This window comes from Mirounga leonina, unplaced genomic scaffold (genome assembly GCF_011800145.1).
Source record: "Mirounga leonina isolate KUSES-001 unplaced genomic scaffold, KU_Mleo_1.0 Mir_151, whole genome shotgun sequence".
NCBI classification, from domain to species: Eukaryota; Metazoa; Chordata; class Mammalia; order Carnivora; family Phocidae; genus Mirounga; species Mirounga leonina.
Window position 1 is genome coordinate 11311000 of NW_023270377.1, and position 21393 is coordinate 11332392.

Here is a 21393-nt window from a genome sequence, read left to right on the forward strand (position 1 = left end):
CGAGCCGGGGCGCGCCGGGCACGGCGGGGGTCGGGGGCGCTGATCTTCCAGGCTGGTGAAAGTCACGGTCTTCGTGGACCGAACGAGGCAGGGGCACCGCGGAGGGAGCAGCAGGCGAGAGGCGAGTGGAGGCGGCTGGTGGCTGCGAGGTGGAACCGCCCTCGGCGTGTGGGGCGGAGGGCGGGGGGGGGGGGGGGGGCAGGAGAAGGGCCACTCCCCGACAGCTGTGAGCTGCACCCAGACGCTGGTTTCAAGGCAAGTCAAGGCGGCCGTGCGCGGAGACCCACGGGGGCCATGGGACGGCGGGCCGACGGCAGAGCAGGCTGCGCTCGGCTTCGGTGCAGAGTCAGGGCTCGGGGGACGAACCACGTGGCCAGTAATCCCGCAACTGGACCCCTCACTGGTGGTCAAATCTGCGCAGCCGCTGCCTTCTCATTTCTTCTTCTGCTGAGAGATGGAACCCGTAGGGCGGGGGGCTCGGCGGGCTGGTTCCTGTCGGGGGAAAGCACAGGGGAAAAACGCCAAGCGCTGCTCATCCATCGTTCTGGCATTTACAGGGCCCTGTGTCCGAGGATTTCAAGGGGGAGGAAAGACTGATGGCCTGGGTGTCTTTATTTTAGCACGAAGCAGAAACATAAACATATTTCAACCTCTGCTGTCAATACTCAGTTTCAACATCAAGTAAATATTTTTGGTGTGGTCCAGTCTACGAATCTAATCCACTCATTTCGAAGATTCTTGAGAAAACTCCCCACTTTTATTTATTTTTTCCATCATGCTTTGTAACTGACATCATCTAATGTCTACAAGGTCCCCAGGGCTTATTTATTTATGCCCAGAGGTAACTCCTTGCTGTTTCTAACTTCCCCACCAAGTACAGTTTGGGGTCTCTTCCTCAGCGCCAGGTCCTCCCTTTTCCTCCCTCTGCCCCGCGGCCTCCTGCAGCCCCCCACGCCCAGCCCAGCCAGCCAGAATCACGTGTGCTTGAAGCGCACACGCACCACAGAATACCAGGGGCCACAGAGCGGCGGCCCTGTTACTGTGATGGCCAGTATCTGGGCAGGCAGACAAAAATGCAGGCGTAACATCTGAAAATCACACGAAGGACCATGGACACCTTTCCTGGAAAGGGTTTTCTGCTCATTCTCCAAGAGCAGTGCCTTTTCAAAGACGTTCCCAGGTCATAGGTTTTGATAGGATGATTGTTAAGAAACACTGTGGTGAAAAAAATGTTAGAGAAAGCCCAGGAAACTAAGTCAGCCTTCTCCCAAAGGAAGACAAACACCGTAGGACATCACCTACACGTGGAACTGGAAAAACCGAGCATGGGAAAGCAGAGAGTGGAATGGCAGCTCCCCGGGGCTGTGGGAGGAGGTGTTGGGGAGCTTCTGTTTAAGGGCACAAACTTGTAACTCGTAGATAAGATCTGGAGATCTAATGCACAACACTGTGATTACAGTCAAGAATACGGTATTACAAACTTCGAGGTTGCTAGGAGACTAGATCAACTGTTTTCAACACAAAAAAGGAGCTGGTAAGTATGTGACATGTACAAGTCCTGGTTGACACCCCTGTAGTAATCATACCGCAATGTACAAATGTATTAAACCAGCACGTACATGCCTTACGTTTACATGATGTTGTATGTCAGTTACAATGGATAAAAAAAAAAAATTGATAAAAAAATCAGTCTGCTCAGTCCACCACTGGAACTTCAGAGGTCAGAAGACAAGAAATTTTTTAAAAGGCAGGCAAAAGGTAACCCTGCTTTCATTCTGTTGCTTCCCTAACACTTACCCTTGTTTGGTTCTCCTTTCTTTTGGAGACCATGGGAGAAGTACCCCCCAGAAACCCTGCAGCCTTTCTGGCCCAGGAACCCACACGTGAGCTGGGCAGGCCTGGCCCCATGCTCACTCCTGCTGGCTACACTCTCCTCCAAGAGTTTTTGGGACAGTGTAACCTATGTCGATTCATCAACCTTCATTAAAGATGATATTCAAACACAGAACGGGCTTATAAGACTTTCACCATAAAGAGTTTATGAATACTATTAAGACTGAAGTTTAACTGGATACGGTTTTGACTGTATATATTTAAAAAGGAATTTCTCTTTTAACAAAGAGGCAAATGCCTTGAAATTACAGAAAGGGGCACCTGGGTGGCTCAATCGCTTAAGCATCTGAACTCTTGATTTTGGCTCAGGTTGTGATCTCAGGGTGGTGAGATCGAGCCCTGTGTTGGGAGGGAGAGCTGTGGGCAGAGCCAGAGGCAAGCTCGATGTGGCATGTTGAGTCTGGGCTACGGGCCACAAGCCCGTGGAAGCTGCAGGAGTGCTCAGACTCCCAAAGTGAATCACAGTGTTGCAAGAGAAAGCCCGAGAATGAACATTTCCATGGAGGGAGGGACTTAGAGCTGCGGACTGTGAAGGCTCCTGGGTCCAGCTCTCAAAATGAGCAGCCTGCACACATGCACTTCGGACCCGCTCACAGGGCATTTGGGGAGAATGGGGCTGAGCCAAGGGAAGTGCCACGTATTGAAGCCAATAACCACATCAAGGAGCAATGATCACTCTTGCTCACAGAGCCCTTTTAAGGTGCCCTAGGTCAGTCAGCTCGCACTCCCAATTTTGTGATCCCAAGTTTACAGACGAGGGAGCTGAGGCTCAGAGAGCGTTAGGGACATACATGAGGCCATGAAGCCGGCCCAAGCGGCAGCCAAATCTTGCACCTGGGGCTCCCACCCACTGTCCCCACGACCCCACATCGTTGTCATCACCTCTGGCATTTTGCCATCCCGTGCGCTCCTGCCCAAACCTAGATGGGTATGTGCAGAGCTCATGCGATCTGGAAAGAGGAGATCCAGCTGAAAGCTGTCGACTCGGCAGGACTCTGCTGTCATCACAGACACGACTACAACGTTCCCACATGGGTCCCCTTAAGTTCCTGGCTTTCCAGAACCAGCATAGGGCCCTGGTTCTAACAGTAACACAACCACAACACCTGATTTGTAATCAGGCCTGATGTTGTGGGTATTTAAAATCCTTCAAACTCAGTGTTTCTGGTATCATCAAAGCCACCCCACTCTCTGAAGAATGCCTTATTTGCTTCATTTCAGGCTCTGAACACTACACTGTCCTTAATCCCAGTGCTTAATTTTTTTGGAAAGTTCTCAAGTGTAAATTAATCTTTGCTGTTTTGGAGACAGTAACACATTTGATGTCAGTCATGAAAGATGACACCATTTGTCACGTCGTTACTTTCAGTCAGTGCCACCCTGGGGACGAGGCCTCTGCTGTCCCATTCAAGTCTCAGCTAAGCTCTGTCTTCCAATCCCCTGCTATTCACTCACTTTTAAATGCGCTTCTCTGTTTCTATAGTTTTCAGTTGTGTCACATGATCTATCACTTCCCTCCGCAGCCTCCAGGATGCTCTGCAGGCATTTCTCAAAGGGTCTTAGAAGTGGTTTTGATATGTACTTACATTTATTAAGCACTTGGAAAAGATGTGGACAGGCCTCTGCTGGGTGGTAGGAGGAGACGCAATCCGCTCCCCGGGGGCGTCATGGGAAAGTGCTGGGAGGGCATCAGGCAATGCTTCCAGCCCTACCTGGAACCAGAGGGTAGAGCCCAGGCAAGTCTCTGTTCTGCAGCTTCTTGGGCGGGGGCGGGGGTGGGGGCTCATGTGTGAGGGGAGGCTGCGCAGCAAGGTGATTGCTGGGTCCCTCTCAGCACGGTGTGGTCCCATCACCTGGGACTAAATCCCAACCCCTCTACTTTTAACTGCACATCCTGAAGCAGACTGGTTACCTACATTTGGTTTTAGTTTCCCTATCTATAAAAAAGGACTAAAGAGGAATTCCTTCCCTGGATTGTTGAGAGGCAAGAAGAGAAATGTTGCTCATGAAATGCTTAGCTGAGCGCCAGGCATGCAGTGAGCGCCTGATGAGGGCTGGATGTTATCATTTTTCATCTCTAACATCATCATGAATCATGTGTCAGATGTCTACTCGTTAGCATCATGAACTAACTCGGTAGAAGATACAAAATAAAATGACAAAAACAGTGACTGCTCAGAAGACAGAGCCCAATTCTGTCTGAAGCCCATTTGGCAGGGTTTCGTACAAAATGTGGAGTTGCTGCTTACTGAAGATGTGCTTTCTAAGAAACAGATACCGACAAAAGGTAATGATGAATAGCCTCCCGTTCGCAGCAGCTTTTGTAACACGGAGGAGCCTTGCAGTCACTGGGAAAGCTGGTGGCCCAGCCAAGACCTCCTTCTCTCTGCCGAGTTAAAGAGCATGCACTGAACATTTACAGGCCTGGCTGCGACAGCCCTGCTCCGGTGAACCTGGTACAGAATATTAGTATTTATGAGCCTTGCCTCCGCGTCCCTGTAAATGGAGGTCAGTCCTCAATGTAACTCAAAGAAACGGTGAGCATGCTTCAAAGAACCTCAGGAACAGTGCCCATTTTAAGTCGATTTAGCTCAATTATAGCACCAGAAGTGCGATCATAAGATTTACTGATTCGTGGTTCTTGATGGAAAAATTTTCAGTTCTCTACCCTTATGTATAATGCAGTAACCTCTGCATTTTACATCAAAGGGAGAAGCAATTTCATCCAGATAAGAATTGCTAAAAAGAGCACCAAGAGTTGATAGCCATTTTCCCTCCTGTCCGCCAGCCCTGTAAATAGAGATGTTTAATTTGCTGGTATTCACAGACCTGGCCCATGATCTGATGAGCACTCTATACCATTCAGTGAAATCATACTGATGTGAGTCACAGGATAGCATATCATTCCCTTGTATTAGGAAGCTAAAGAGGCAATCACTTTTTTTTTTTTTTTAACCAGGAAACCTCCAAATAAATCACCAGTGTTCTCAGGGATTTCTACTGTCAAATGAGGGCAGAAGCATGGGACCCACATTCTCTCTTTTAAGAAGGTTACTTTATTAGAATTCCATGAATTACAAAGCTCCCACAATGCCTTCTGAAAGGATGGTTGCTAAGTCATTAACTGACAAAGACCAAAAAGGTGGAAGAAATTCCAAGTCCAACAATTTGGCAAGACATTCTTTGAAAAGGGGAGATATTCATAAGACCACTTTACTTTTGAGTCACTAATTGTAACATCTCTCTATCCATCTATCTCTTTAAAAGGAGTTTGAAATTCACCTAAAACCTCCTAACTCCATACAAAGGGAAGCTTTGTTACAGTTTACAGGAAAGGTAACATTTAGAAGTGACCTGAGAGAGAAAATAATCCCATTTCTACTCCTCAACCAATCAAGTCAGCCACAGTGGGGATATTTCTTTGTTCTGAAATAATAGTATCTGGAATCTCAAAAGTAGAAGCTTTGAAATGGAGACCCACTCAGTTGCTACAACGTTACCTGTTGTCCTTTTCTCTCTGATCTCAAGTCAGTTAATTTGGGAAATCTTTATGGCTACAATGAACTTAAAATAAATAGAGTATTACCCAGTTAGCAATTCAAGTAACCTAAAATATTGGGTCTACTGTGTCTGTTTTCTTGCAGTATAGACAATGTATGGTCTGACCTCTAGAACAAAGAGAAAGTTCCAGAGACAAGGGATGTCTGCTGGACCATTGCTAAATGCTCACCCTGCTTAGTCTCTTTACTTTTAAACAAGTGCACAGCTTAATTAATTTTCATGAACTCAACATGTGGCACCAATATCCAGATCAAGATACAGAACATTTCCAGCATTCACAAACCTCTACGTGTACCCTTCTAGTCATGGCTCCACACTCAACAATACCCACTATCCTGATTTCCAACGGTGTGGATTCCTTTGTCTATTTTTGGCCTAAATGGGTTCATATAATATGCAACCTTTGTGAGTGGCTTCATTTTGTTTTGTTTGTGATCCATATTGCTCTATGTGGTTTTTACTCTACTTACCCCTCCAAGTAAGAACTTCCTCATCTATTTACAGACAGAGGAACTGAGGTTTAAAGATTTCAAGTACCTTGCCAAGGACCCATAGTCAGGCAGTGAGTGGCTGAGTCAAGACTCAAACCCAGATGGATCCCTTTCTACTCTGCTCCAGATTTGAGGTGTGTGAGTTGTCTTCCTTAATCCCAAACCAGACTCTGTAAACCTAAACAATACTATTGCTTTAATCATGACTTGGAGGCAGGATCTGAAGTTTGCCTTCTGCCGTAGATAGGGCTCGCGGCCAGCAGTAACCTTTCTTGGGTAATTGGAGGGATCTGGGATTAGGGTTTCCTTTGATGACGCATGTAGTTTTAGCAACAGGCCCAGGGCTCAAGGGCAGCCTTGGTAGTTCCCTATCAAGTTTTTTTTTTTTTTTTTAACAGAGAACAGTTTATAACTTCTTGCAGAAATAGTTCTTGGTGCACTTTCTCCCTCACTATGCTGGAGGAGCAGCATGGGAGGAAGGAGAGGCTGAGTGTCCACCTGTAGTCAGCAATCACTGGAACACGAGGCTTTTCTTTTTAATTAGAGTCTAGTTGACGCGCAATGTTACACCAGTTTCAAGTGCACCACACAGCGATTCAACAATGCTGTGCATGATGCTAGGCTCACCAGAGTGAAGCAACCATCTGTCACCATGCTAGCATACCAGTGACTATATTCCTTAGGTTGTGCCTTTTATCACCATGATGTGTTCCTTCCAGAACGGGAAGCTTGGATCTCCCAATCCCATTTACCCATTTTGCCCATCCCATCCTCCCCGTCCCTCCCCTCCGGCAACCATCAGTTTGTTCTCTGTATTCATGGGTCTGTTTCTGCTTTTTGCTTGTTTATTCATTTATTTTTCAGATTCCACATGTATGTAAAATCATATGGCATTTGCTTTTCTCTGACTTACTTCACTGAGCATCATGCCCTCTAGGTTCATCCATGTGGTGCAAATGGCAAGATCTCATCCTTTCTTTTATGGCTGAGGAACGCTCCACTGTATATGAGACCACATCTTCTTTATCCATTCATCTACTGACAGACACTTGGATTGCCTTTTTTTTTTAATGAATGAATGTGAATTTTAATACTAAAAGACTTTCCTCTTTTTAAAATCCATCTGTCTTAAAACCTTTGAAAATTCCATCGCCACCTTCATACTTGAGCAAGATGGGTTTTCATGACGGTAGCAATGGTTTTCAAACACCTTTTACATACATTTAATGATGCTTTGGAATGTTTCATATTTCCCTTGATCTAAAACAAAATGCCATTTGGTCAGCAATCTGGAGGTGTCTCAGTTTACCCATCCTACCTGCTGATTTTGGGAACTGAAGAGGTTGACTATCTCTGAGAATATCCATGTACTTTGGGACTGAATTTTTTTTTTTTTTTTTCAATTCAAAATCATCCAGGGATATTCGCTGGACAAACACACGCAAATCTTGGAAAGCCAGACACAGTGCTCCCTGGGGACAGAGGCTGGCTCTCACTTCTGTATTCTCCTTGTCTGGTACATATGAGGGACCCTATGTGTCTGCCTGGGATGACAGAAACCAAATGTGGGCCTCGTCCTGAGACACAGATTTGAGCACACACTTTACAACAGAAAAAAGGAAACTGAAGGTAGAACTTCCCATCTGCAAGGGAGGAAGGGGTTCTGGTCAAACACATACATACATACACGAGTGTGGACAATGCTAGAAAAAAAGAGGCCCACTCTTCGGGAAATGAGAATTCCACAGTCCTCTCAGAAGCTTCAGGGCCCGTGCTGACTGGTCTTCAGAATGAGGGCAGATATTGAACACACCCACCCAGCCCGCCTCTCTGCTGGACCCCGCTCCAGGAACTCTCAGAGGCATGAAGGATTCCCCAGGTCCAAATGGCTATCTGCACCAGTCTCCGGGCTCCTCAGCCCTGGGTCAGCTCTGACCCTCTGGCCTTTTATCTTTCGGGCAGAAGCTCACCCGTGGGGGAAGGGCTGGCAGGAAACCTAGGAAGCTGCATTTTTTTTTTTTTAAGATTTTATTTATTCATTTGAGACACAGAGATACACAGAGAGAGAGAGCATGAGCAGGGAGACAGGCAGAGGGAGAGGGAGAAGCAGGCTCCCCGCTGAGCCAGGAGCCCGATGCGGGGCTCGATCCCAGGGCCCTGAGATCATGACCTGAGCCGAAGGCAGACGCTTAACCATCTGAGCCACCCAGGCGCCCCGGAAGCTGCATTTTAATGAGCACCCAAGGGATTCTGTTGTAAGAGGTGTATCTAATCACTGAGAAGTGCTGTGGAAGAAGAGCACACCTCACCAGACGTAGGTTTACATCCTGACTCCGCCAGAACCCTGGACAAGTCACTTCTCCTCCCCAGGCTTCGCGCTCATCTGTGCCTTGATGGTGCTGGACTAGACATTTCACCCTCTGCACAGAGATTCCGAGACTTGTGTGGTTCCCAGTGAGACATCTGGTTGGCCTAAGATGGGAGAGCGCAACAGGCCACACGGGCCACAGCCTCCTCCTCTGTTGTCCCCAGCCTGGGCCGCTACGCTGGAGGACCCGGCCTGCCCCCGGTGGCCAGCCTGGCTGTGACCTCCGGCAGCTGAGCGCACAATGGGCCATGCTGTGCTCCTTGGCAATGTCCTCCAACTCAGCTGGTCTATTTCAGTGCCCCTCTGCTCTGACATTTTAACTTTTAGTAAACTTTTTATTTTGGAATAATTTTAGATTTGCAGAAAAGTTACAAAAATAATACAGACAATTCAATTCCACTAATGTTAACATCTAACACCACCATGGTATGGTTGTCAAAACTAAGGACTCATTTCCAGGGATAGGTGAATGACTATTATCTGAATTCTAGACTTCATCTGGATATTACCAGTTTTTCCACGAATTTTCTTTCTCCGTACTAGGATCCAATGGCACATTTAGTTGGCCATGTCCCCTTAGCCCCTTCTGGTCTGTGGAAGCTTCTCCCATCTTTTCTTGCTTCCTATGACCTTGATGATCTCGGGGAGTATGGGCCAGGAAGCCTTTAGGAATGGCCCTCAGTTTGGTTTGTCTGATGTTTTTCTTCATGTCTGGACTGGGGTTATGGGTCTTAGGAAGAAGGCCACAGAGGTGAGGCACCCTTTCCGTGATCATATCTGGGGTTCCCGCTATCAACACGACTAATCACACGTCATGTATGTAACCTTGAGCACTTGGTTCAGTCGTGTTTGCCAGATTCCTCCACTTTTAAACTTTTTTGATGAGTTCTGAGGGAATGAAGCATTGACTCTCGCCACCAAGCATTACCAGGATAAAATGGGAGGAGCAGGCATGGGGACTTCCAGCAGGCTTTGTCCCCAGGCTGCAGGTCCCTGAACCGCTGTGCTTTTCTCATACTGATGCAAGTGTGCAAATCGCCGCACCAGCTGTTTTGAGAGTTTCCAGTTCCGTCGGCTTGGCGTGGAACCCAGGTCACTGTATTTCTAATGAGCTCCCAGGTGATTCTGACCTGCACTAGCTCTGGGGAACCACGGAGCTACAGCTTGGATTTCTCTTCCAACCCCGGGTTTCGGTCCTGTTTTTACACTTGCCAGCAGGTGGACCCAGAGGCCTGTGACACGGAGTCGGCTGACGAAAACTAGGGCAAATTCCAGTCCACAAAGCATTCCGCATCGTAAGCAGAATCGGGGTTATTTTGAAACAGATGGGCTCTACAGAAGCTGCTGCACTGAACATGAAGGAGTTGTTTATTGTCTCGATGGTCTGAAACGCGGGGATTATTTGCCAGCATCTAGCAGCTTCTAGGTCCCATCAGACTTCTTCAAGAGCAGAGGGCACTGACGGGGCACTCAGAGGGTTAGACCCGGGTACGGACGTGCATGTGGAGACATATTTTAACCAGCTCTAAACTCAGAATCTACTCTTGCTGTCTTGCATCCCAGAGTGCTTTTTATTGCAATGATCTATTTCACCCCAACTCCAAATTAGAAAAGATAAACAGATACAAGATACAATCTGTGGTAATAAGGCAATCTTGGATGCAGTGATGCTAGAAACGATTTATTTTAAAACCTAATCAAAGCGGTTCTGCTTACAGGTCCACATTTTCACCCAAGCCTCCATTTATACCTGCCCCTGATCCTCTTTCCTTCTGCCCCTTCTCCTCGTACCGCCCCAGCAGAATATCAGGAGGAAGGAAGTGAGATCAAGAAGGGCCTTCGGGGTCCTTCTTGCCTGTGCCTGATGCGGTGGTTCAGAGTGTGCAGGACCAGGATTTATAAACGGAGTATTCTCTGAGTTCTGGAAGTCTGCAAAGAACTCCAGCATCGATGGTTCCTCCCTGGAGGATGTTTTTAATTCCTTAGACTATGACCCTAGACACTTAGCTGCCATCCTGGCCAGCCACGGCCCAGAGGGGCCATGAAGGGGTCTTGGAAATTGGCAGCTGGTAACTGGTGGTCTGGCGTTCTCGGCTGCTGGGCAGCCCTCAGCGATCTGAGGGAGGCGGAGATGTGCTTCCTGGTGGCTGAGGCCCAGCCTGAGGTGGTGGGTCCATAACCGCCTGGCCCGCAGCTCCCCGGATCCAAGGGGTAAGATGCCAGGTGCATAGTCCACCCCCTTTCATGCTCAGGGAGAGGTCCTTCACTCAGAAACAACAAAGTCCCCAATGCTATTGTTTTTTATTCTGGCTTTCAAAGCCCCTGTTCACACAGAGGTACAGAGAAGCATTTTGGATGACATGTAGACCTATTTCATTTTTTTTTCACTCCCTCTGCCTTGAATTCCAAATCAGAGACAGCTCAAGTTCCAGCTCTTTAAGCAAAGGCTTCCAATAATGTTTTCATTGATTTTTGAAATCACAGACCATTTAAAATTAGACAATATTTCACTCAAAAAACCTCAATCTTCTGAAAAACACTGTTTAGCCTTTGGGCATGAAAATACAAATAAACGTCATCCCAAGAAATCAAGGAATAAGGAAAAGAATATGGAGAGCCAGTGTGAGGAGAACTTTGGAAAGGGACAAGGGAACCTAGGTTGGAAACCTCTGCTGACAGCGACCACTCGGGGGTCAAATCCAGGTCGTCCTGGACAACCAGGGCAGGTACCTGCGTGTCAGGAGGAATGAGGCTGCGGGGCCTGGGGAGGCACGGGGGTTGGGACAGCTGACTCCTAGGCTCGGTGGCCACAGGTACCAGGCCCCACAGCTACCCAACGCTTCCCTGTCACCCAGTCCTGCAAGAAACATGGCGTGTTGAAGCACTAAAGGCCAGATACTGGATCTAGAACAGGAAGTCCCAAACCTGGATGTGGAGGAGCTAGGTGAGAGGCAGATTCTAGGTTGTAACTTGGGAAATGCCAGGCCAATGTCTGTGCTGGGGCACAGGAATCTGCATTTTTTTCCTTCAAGCACCTACAGTGAGCTGCTGGCCCCACCTGGAGAAACCTGGATCAAAAGAATGCCAAAATGTGTTTTGGGCGGTGGGGTGGGGTGGGGTGGGGGGGTCGTTTGGCCTTGACCATCAGCACCAGCATGGCGACTGGTTTCGTACAAGGAGGTCTTTGGTCACATTTTTCATGAGCCGGAGATGCTGCTGGTTTCATGGGATGTTTGTGCTCAATCCTGGATGATGTGTAAGATATCAGCATAACCCAGCTCTCCTGAAGAATATGACAAATACCATTATAGTACTGCCCGGGAGATTCTATGAGTCGTAACATCAGAGTTGCGGAAACTGGCCCACCATCCCTCCCCCAGTCCTCGGAACAAAGTGGTTCACGTCTGGGTCCCTGATGCCTGGTACATGGTGCGTGCATCACAAATGTCTGGTGAATGGGCAAAGAACCAACTGATGTTCTATCCATTGGCGCTGAGCAGAGAGGGGGTCAGGATGACCCAGCCAGAACAGCGGGGCCAGAGGGCACCGAGAGAAACGAAGATAAATGGTGGCAGGTAGGGAATTTCAAGGTCTGGGGATCTTGGTTTCTGGCCTGGGCCGCTAGCCAGCTCCCAAACCCTGAGATGTTCATAGGTGAGGAACAGGTGAGGGGAGGCCACACACCCCAAGGCTTCAGAACACAATTCAGCCTGTTTCCTCTATGAAATTCCTGAAGTTTTCCTGGGCTCTGGGGCTCACCATACTTTAGAGAACATTCAGTAGCCAGAAGCAGGCCAAGATAGGAGATGGATTACGTACATCCCAGCTGAATGCATCTTAAACACTTTAAAAATTCCAATTATTTCTGCTTTTCAAATACCATAGGCCTGATTCGTGCATAACCGCATGTCCAGAGATACTGATACCAACACAGAATTGAAAAACAATCCCTGACCTAGGAAACCGTCCCTGACACTGTTGATGGCCATGGGGAACATCGTGGTTTAGAGCTCTCACAAAAGCTGAACGCCGCCTGCAGTCAGATTGCTCTAAGAAACCCCACCACAGAGCAGGCCACGTCCATGGGGCGTGGGGGGGGGGGGCAGGCGGAGGGCCTCCCCAGGAAACAAGCTCTGCACCCTGCCACAAGCAGATGAAACAGTGAGTACTGTGCCCCGATGGTTTAAAGAAAAAAAAAAAGGGCAGGAGAGGGAGGAGGTGGAAATAAGGGAAAGAAGGATGAGGCACCCTTGTCGAAAGTATGATAGCCGTGAATTCTCAATGGTGATGGCTGGTGGCTCTGAAAACCGGTAAGCTCCTCTTACCAAGGCATCCATACCAGGGAAGGGGAGGACAGCACAAGCTTCGAGCCTTTCCCAGCGGATCAGCCCCAGGAGATAGGCGGGCGAGAGAGGCCATCGGGGGAAAGACACAAACCAGCAGGAGCCTTGTTCTCTGCGCCCCAGAGCCGAGAAATTCTCCACCTTGAACTGTGCTGCTTATGGATTTCTGGGATGTGATCAACTATCCCACAAGTATGACGGTCATTTTAAAACCATGCTTGCTTCTGCATTCGATGGTATTTAGGCCAACCCTGGGCCTAACTGCCACTTTTTGTGTGTTCTTTTAGGTCTGGTTAGCTCACTGCTACCCACACCCCATTCTGATCTTGTGCCCCATTAGTGTGTGTGTTTGCGCATGCACCTGCTTCTGCGTGGGCGAGTGTATCTGGAGACACACACACACACACACACACACACACACCGTGACAGGAGCATCTCTCATAAACAAGCCCTCCCCTCCCAGCCTCGGGAAGACCTGGGGGCTTTCTCAGACTGTTCTCACCCCCTGAAACAGCCTGGCTCGAACTGCCTTGAACTGACCTAGAACTGCTCAGAAAGGGTTCTAAATGGCCTCTGCTCTTGAGAGGTACTCAGTAACAACAAACAGTGACTTATTCTTACAGGTCTGTTAATAATTTCTAGTAAAATAAAACTTACTTTATGAACATTAAGGGAGACCTCGGGACTAAATTTTTGGAACTTTGAGTGCCAAGTTCGGAGCCTAAAACTTGGCTTATCTTGGAAAACGGATGATTTCAATGAAGGAAAGGATTATGTTGCTTTCTGAGCCTTTTTGGAAGTGTGGGCCGTGTGTGCTACAGCCAGATTAAAAGCTCCTCCTGGAAGGCCTGTCCATGGCTTTAAGGAGGAAGCTCTGAAGATTCGATCAAGTGTGGGCAGGAGAGTCTGTGTGAGATGCGTCCAGACCATCCTAAAAATCCCAGGTTTTCAGAGCGGGGGGGGGGGGTGTCACTCGGGATGGTGGCATCCAATCGGCTCATTTCGGAGATGGGAGACAGAAGCCCAGAGAGGGTAAATTGTTTTCCAGTTCATGCAGGACCAGGAGCCAGGTCTGTTCTTACCGCCCAGCTGTCTTATTTTCTCTTCTAGGCGTTTCATCCTACGTAACCCACAGCTCCCTTGTCACACCTGGAGCAGACACTGGTGGTTTACCTGGCTCTGGTAGGGGACAGTGGGAGGGAATGATTTCTGGAGCCAGACAGACTGCAGTTTGAATACCACCTCTGCTCCCTGTTCTGTGTCCTTGGTCAAGTTACTCTCCTCCCTGACCCTTGATTTTCTTATCTGTGCAGCATAGATGTGCTCAGAAATGAACGAATCAAAGGATGTCAGTGCCTGGCCCCAAACAATCAAGGGTAAGTGGTGCCTATTATTTTACTAATGACCCCCCTTTCCAGGCTGCCCCATCCGGGGAATGTCCCCACCCCACAGCCAGTGAGTCACACATACCCAGACCCTAGTCATCCTGGACACCTCCCTCTTCCTCGCTGCCCCTCTGGGACACACCACCAAATCCTGGCATTTTAACCTGAACATTTCCCGAACTCGTCCATTTCTTCCCAACCCAGCCTGAGCCACCTGTTTTGTGAGCCTGGACTGGTGTCTCAGCCCCTAAATGATCCCCCCACATTCTCTCTGGTCTTCCTATGGGCCATTCCCCACACAGTTTGTGGGAGAGCTTTTGGAAAACACACACCTCATCAAGTTCATCCTCTGCCTGCCAAGGGCTTCCTTTTATTTAAGTATAAACATCAAAATTTGTACCTAGCCCAGGACGCCTGCCTTCCATCACCTCCCACTCACCGCTTATCCCTTCCCCAGCAAATACTGGATCCTCAGGAAAGGGACTGCATTCCCTGGAACTCTCAGTGAGGAGGTCCTCTGCCCTCTGCTCTCACAGGAGCACGTCCCCTTCCTTCAAAGCACAGGAGGCTGCTATTAGTAATTTGACAGGACTCATTAGTTCAGTAATGTATGTCCTCACTGGGCTGTGAGCTCTGCGGGTTAAGAGGAGTGAGGGGCTGTGTTCACATTCTCTCTCCAGGGGTGATTAAATGAACGAATGGATGCACGAATGAGAGAGAGGGAGGCAGGGACGGGTAGAGGAGTAACTACTGTCCTCATTTTACAGATGGCCAAACCGAGGCTCCAGAAGGTGTGCGATTTCCTGAGGTCTCATAGTCAGCAAATAATGTGGCCTGGACACCAGGGGTTGGATCTAAGCCTGCTGTTCTCTGTATACCACCAGGCTGCTCTGGAAACCAGCACCCACATCTTTCCCTTTAACATCCAACTTTCTTCACTCTAACCAGTGGCTCAGCAAAAAATTAGTGGGTTTTTTTTAAAATGGGAGGCTATGAGGGCACGGGAGGGGCCATAATTGGTACATGAAAAAGGAAGAAATTGCAAGTTGATACACTGGATATTTTGAGTTAAGAAAAAAAAAAAAGATGACCATGAAAGGCACAGAATTCGTTGCTATTTAGACCAAGTATAACCACATTTCCAGAATTGTTTCTATGGGTCTGAAGATAGTAGATTAAGGGCAACTGACTTGGCAAAAGGCCTAGACCTGTTTTCAGATGCTCTTACGTTAGAAAAAATAAGGACAGTAAAAAGCCCCGATGAGGACATTATACCAACATGACTGATATAAATGGAACATACTTCTATGAGTCATTTGCAGCTTTAAATACTGTAGAAAAAAAGAATTTATAAAACATGCCCAAACAGCCTCCCTTTGATGTGGTGAACCCTTTTAAAACCACATTGTTCAAATTTATGTTAAAATGCAAACCCTTCATGTTTACAATGGTACTCTTGAAGGAATGCAATATAAAAGTACAACTGTTAAATTTCAAAGACAAGACTTATAACCTCAGAACAATAGGGCATTCCCAGTGCAAATTTATGAGCTGTTAAACCTCAAAAGGTTTCTTCAATTAGCAGGGAAGGCTTTTGACATATTTGCAGCCTGATTTAGGGGCTGCTCTTTATCTAATTTGGGGTGTACCGCTTTTATCAGAACTTTTCCTCACTTTTACTGACCTCGGCCGACAACTATTGTGCTTCTCTCTACACAGCGTTTGATCCTGCTAATTATGCTGTGGGGCTGGGACGGCATTTCACGGTTTACCATCGCTCCTGGGGCGGGCGTGCTACAAATTATACATAATGCATTGCATTGTAATTGCTGCATTGTGAACTTGGCTCGCCTTTCCAACATAAAATACTGACATCCAAGTAGTTTTATTATATATAAAAAAAAAACCAAAAAAAACAAAAAAAACAACCCATAAGGGATTCTTTCAGATTATAAACATCTGAAGACATAACATTCTCATGAATTCCAGCTGGCTATTTTGGACACACGGAGGGCAGACAAGGCTGAAAAGCAAAGCAAATATACTTCATATGAATGTTTACAGAGAAAAAGAGGAGGCAGTCCTAAAGGCAAGGCTCTACTGAATGCAAAATGAAACGGAAGGAGCAAAAACCGAAGGGCAGACATAAGTCCAAACTGAGAAACCAGAGACACAAATTCTCGTGACAGTCCCTTCGCCTCACTGGGCCTCAGTGCCTCATTTTGAAAACAAAGGCATGGACCCAAATGCCCACAAAAGTCGCTTTTCCCCAAGGATGGGGGCCTCAGGAGAGCAGCCGCTTGTTTTCCGAGTGCAGTTTGTCGGAACCTGCGTCTTGTACCAAATGTGAGGCCTCTCGCCAGGGCCCTACTGGTTTGGGGCCTCTTACATGCCTCTTTAAGGGGGGGAGGGGCAGGATGAATGAAGCTGCAAGTTTTATATATGCAATACTGCCGGGTGGAATCAAAATCACAAGAACAGCACTGGGGGCAATGAGGCTTATCGCCACTGCCCGCCTGCCCCAGGCCAGAAGTCCACGCTCCAGCCACCCCACCGCAGGCTGCTTGGAGTTCCGGACCTGCAGTTCCTGTACCAAAGCAACCCCTAAGTACCAGGCGACTACTCCTGATCCTCTTTTCTCACCGCCCCCCTCCCCCCAAAGTGATATAGTAACCTGATCTATGAATTCAGACTGTTTCTTTTCACTTCCTTTCAGGGAGAAGAATGTTCTAGAAGAGCTTAAGTGGAGGTGGCACTCAGCCTGAGCACATTCTGCATCAGTGAGGATGCCATGATCAGAGAAGTGGAGGGGGTAGGGGTGAGGGTGGGGTGGGTGTGGGTCGGGCTCACACATCTTAGCAATTCACAACAAATCATCACTGTCGCTGTTCGCCACAGTGGCTGGAGTTAGGAAGTCGGTGACTTGGCATCCTCGTTTCTCTTGTCTAATGGTGTTTCTGGATGGAGGGTGGGGGGGTTAATGTCAAAGATCCAGGATGAGTGGAGGGTACCAGCTGCCCCCAAAGGCCCTGCCTGCAAGCTATGTTTGGGCTGGCCCTGAAGGGACAGCGGCCAGTCCTGTCACACCTTCACAGCATCCCTCGTGCCAAAGACTTGGGAGGTTTCATCCTTGTTCCAATCCACACTGCGTTTAGTCTCCAAACAAAAAACTGAGACTTGTAACCAGGCAGGTCGGCCATGCCAGTGGAGATGGAAAGGTTGACTATTTTAAACCGAGCCCACTAGTGTGACTGCTCTCGTATTTTCTCCGTTGCTCAGACCTAGAGACGGAACACAGCGCCCCGGGTTCAGTCAGCTGACTCCTGCAGCCGGACACGCTCAGCAGAGCCCACAGGGGGACGTTTTCAGCTCTCGCTTCCCGTCAGCAATGGCGAAACTTGGCTTATGTGTAACATCTCTTTTCAACTATTCCCTAAATCATATGTAGTTTCTATAAGCATCACCACAACTTCTAATGTGCCCGTAAAAAGCAGTATCTAAGACTATGTTTAGATTGTCATTGAAAATTCCAAGACTAACAGATTTTCAAGGGTTCCTTGTTTGTGTAGAAATATACCCATTTCCATGCCCTTCTGCACTAGACAACACTGGACAGTGTCTTTGCATCCAAGCAGACTTCCCAAACCACCCCCTTTCATCAAGAGCCTAGGTGGCTCAGGTGGTTAAGTGTCTGCCTTCGGCTCAAGGTCATGATCTCAGGGTCCTGGGACTGAGCCCCATGTTGGGTTTTCCACTCAGTGGGGAGTCTGCTTGTCCCTCTCCTTCTGCCCCTCCCCCCACTCATGCTCACATTCTCTCTCTCTCTCTTAAATAAGTAAGTAAATTCTTAAAAAAAAGAGAGAGAGAGACTAACCAACAGTTTCTGTTATCTAGGTGGGACTGGCCTGGCTTCTGAGGGCTCCAGGGGAAATGAGAACATGTCAGGAAAACTGAGAACTGGCTCGCTCCAGGAGGAAGGGCCCTTCCTCGAGGGGCTGACCACTCTGAGGAAGGCAAGCAAACTGTTCCTGAGGGAGGGCCTCAAGGGCATCTACTCCACAGGTGTCCGACACAGTCCTGTCAGAAAGAGTCTCTCTTTATGCTCCTTTATCCTCCGGGCACCACGTTAAACCTTGGGAGACCCCACATGAGCTCAGGTCTGAAAGCTCAAATGTTAGAAATGGAACTGCTGACTAAAGGGAAGGAACGTACTGGAAGCTTTAAAAACACAATTTTCTTAGCACCACCGGGAGACCCGACTCTCCCCACGCCCTCCGCGGGGTCACGGCACTGAATGAGCTGGGGCAGCCAGCGCTGCTGCTGGTCCATATGTGGGCCCAGGCCTCATGTGTGCCGTGGGAACACAGCCTAGAAGAGATACATGGCCTGAAATGGTAAAGAAGGCACCTGGTCACCTACGTGTGAGGCCAGGCACCTTACAGGAGCAAGCTCCAATTACAGGACAACACCCTTGGCTCCAGATGGGTCACCACCACACTGCCCTCAGTGAGGGGTACCAGTCACTAACGGGTAGCCTTTGCAAATCACTTCCAGGGTAAACTCGTAATTTATTTTTCAACCAACTAGAAGAATCAAATGGCCACATGTCTCTTCTGAACATCTTCATTAATGAACAAGAGACCAGACAGAAGTCTCCACCTGGATCATCGGGACTCGAAAAAGGCAACGCTCACACAACACCACGGGGTCAGGTCCTGGCTCAGCTGAACCACATTTGAGTTCCACCCTCACCGCAGTGCCCAGAGACCTGCCCTTCTGGGGACTGACCCTGAAAAGATCCTGTGAGCCAAATGTTAAGTCTAGTAAAATTTGGTGGGAAGGAAACGTGCTCTCACATTTCAGTTCTTTTGAGTGGTGACCCACCTCGTTTGATAATCTTTAGCTAACGAGAAAACTCACTGCCTTCTTCCTACGATGAGAGCTGACATTCTGCTGTGTGTCTTCCAGGCGTCCGGTGCAGAGTGAAGGACTGAACGTGCATCATGTGACGTGACCCTCTCGCAGTGATGGACAGAAGGAGTGTGCCTTACCAGCCAGTGACAGCCAAGAGAGAACACAGCTAGTTTTCTCATTTTCATCCCCCTAACCTCCTTTATTTTGGTTTAGCGCTCGTAATTTCTAATTCTACCAAAGTTTCTGAGGCAGTCTGAAATTTTAGCAACTTGCCTCTCCCCTCTTTCCTTAATTTATATGACCAACATTAACTGAAAACACCAACTGGGGGTCAGGCACCATTCTAGATTAAGGACGAATAAGGTACAGTTTCTTCTCTTGAGGAGCCCATTTAACCTAAGATGAATACGGCTATATGGTTTAAATGAGTACATATGTTCACATCCATGAGACCTAAAGTGCATGAAAACCAGTATTAAACGTATAGAGAATTTCTAAAGCTAACGAGGCCACCTAGACACCCCCTTGTCTTACAGATCCTGAAACAGAGTTCACAAAAGCTAAGAAACTTTCCCAGCTCCCTCAGCTAAACTGCATAACTCTGGAACTAGAACCTCGCCCTCCTCATTCTTACGGACTACAGACATGCCTCCGAGTCAGCACTCAAACAATATATGTGCTGCAACCAGGTTTCCAGCAAAAGGGGTCATTCTGATGGCTCAGCCGGCCACAGGGCATTGCTGGCCTTGCTCACATAACACATAACCCGACTCTGTTAGAACTTCTCTTTGATGTCAGGCCACAAATACTCAAACATGCAGTTGGTGGGCAGTGAACCTCCCATCAAAGAGTTCTGTGTTCCTCAACGAACTGCTCCTCCCACCTGGTTCAATAGCGAGCAAACAGCGCAGCTAATTTCAAACCAAACTTCAGACCTATATTTGACAGCAAAGTATGTTCAGAACTTTTGAGTGCTGGGCAAACATGACAGTCGGAATCCTAACTATTTATTCAAATTGTTACACCCAGTGCCGTGTAAAAGGAATCTTTGACTCTGGTCACTCGTCAAGGTGTAGGCTCCTGGGTAAGGATGCCAAAGTGTGGCAAGGCTGTGAGGCAGCCCCACCACACACCCCGCAAACCCACAAGTCCAGCACATGCCCGGCGGCCAATCTAGTACCTGAACAAAGATGGGACTCTCAAGAGGGAGCAGCTAGGAGGGTCAATGGTCAGGATTATGATTTTAGGACCAAAGGCTCTGTTGACGGTAGAGATGTTCTAAGGCTCACAGAAATTCTGGAGGGGGATACAATCAGTGGCAATTTTGTCCATGAATGAAGGAGCTCTACATTCTTCTAATTTGGTTTTCACTCCTTAAGACAATAATGGTGACAGTCATGAAAGACATTTTCGAGAACGATGATCTCTAGAACTTGCAGGCTTGTTTCCTCGTGGTCTAATTTACCATCTTCTCTAAAAAGAGAACAACTCGAATATAACATATTAGAGAAGTTCTTGCTGAAGGGGACTGGGCAGGGACGAAAGAGTCAATAGGAGAGGTGACATCTAGGAATTGCTTGGGAAATACACCCAAGGCCATGGAGTTTTACTCTAAATAAATAAATACCAGTCTTCCAATGGGGATAGTTTTGGGTATGCTATTGCAAATAATATGAGGAAGCAGAGTAGAAAAGGGAATATGAAAATACCACCTTCCCAATTTCCTTAGACAAAGAGGCCAGACGTCTCCCCTCAGGTACCCACTTATCCTTAAATTGATGGCAGGCAAATCTCGTTCTTTCTCTGGTGAGAATATGCTTTGGGATTCCTGCCACAAATTAAATGCCCTCAATGAGTTTAGGAAAAGGTCACTTAAGAACCATATAGGTATATACATGCATGCAGAAAGGAAATACTGAAAGTGAACAAGAGTCTCTGGGTTGGAGTTCAGGGAGGAACCGCCATGAGGAAGGGCAGTGCCAGAAGGCCCAGTATAAACTCAAGAAGGGCTCTGCATCTTCTTATTCTGCAGGCCAGGTCTACTAAGAGATTTGAAAAGAAATACAGAAGACTAATTTAGCAGTGGAGAAACTGAACTTTTACACGCCCAATTTTTATGCGATAGGCTTCCTTCCCCATTCTAGCTTTCGCTTATATACAGAAGGATTCAGGAATACACAAGGTCACTTGTGCATGTGCAAAAAATGAGCAATAAAAAAGCAAGACATGTCAAATATACTTCAAAAAAGGTACCCTGAGGAGCAAGAGCTTGATCCAGTGTGGAGAGACAGACCCTCTGGACAAGTCTGTCCTGGTCACTGTGGTGTTGCTAGTGCAAGTGGCCAATGAGTATTTGCTGAATGACAGAATCCCAAAGAATTTTCATGGATGGAGGGCAAGTTGCACCATTTCTGCCTTAATCCAGAAACTCAGCCCAT

The 21393-nt window shown here is 47.8% G+C and overlaps 1 protein-coding gene across 2 annotated transcripts in view; it reads right to left on the minus strand.

Moving 5' to 3' along the window:
• Positions 1–179: 179 nt before the first annotated feature.
• RHBDD1 (rhomboid domain containing 1) overlaps positions 180–21393 on the minus strand; it is a 117707-nt gene continuing 96493 nt past the window's right edge. For both annotated transcript variants that reach the window (XM_035006990.1, XM_035006987.1), the window contains one exon: positions 180–492. In XM_035006990.1, coding sequence (XP_034862881.1) covers positions 398–492 — 95 coding nt within the window. In that variant the 3' untranslated portion in view covers positions 180–397. The remainder of the gene's footprint in view (positions 493–21393) is intronic.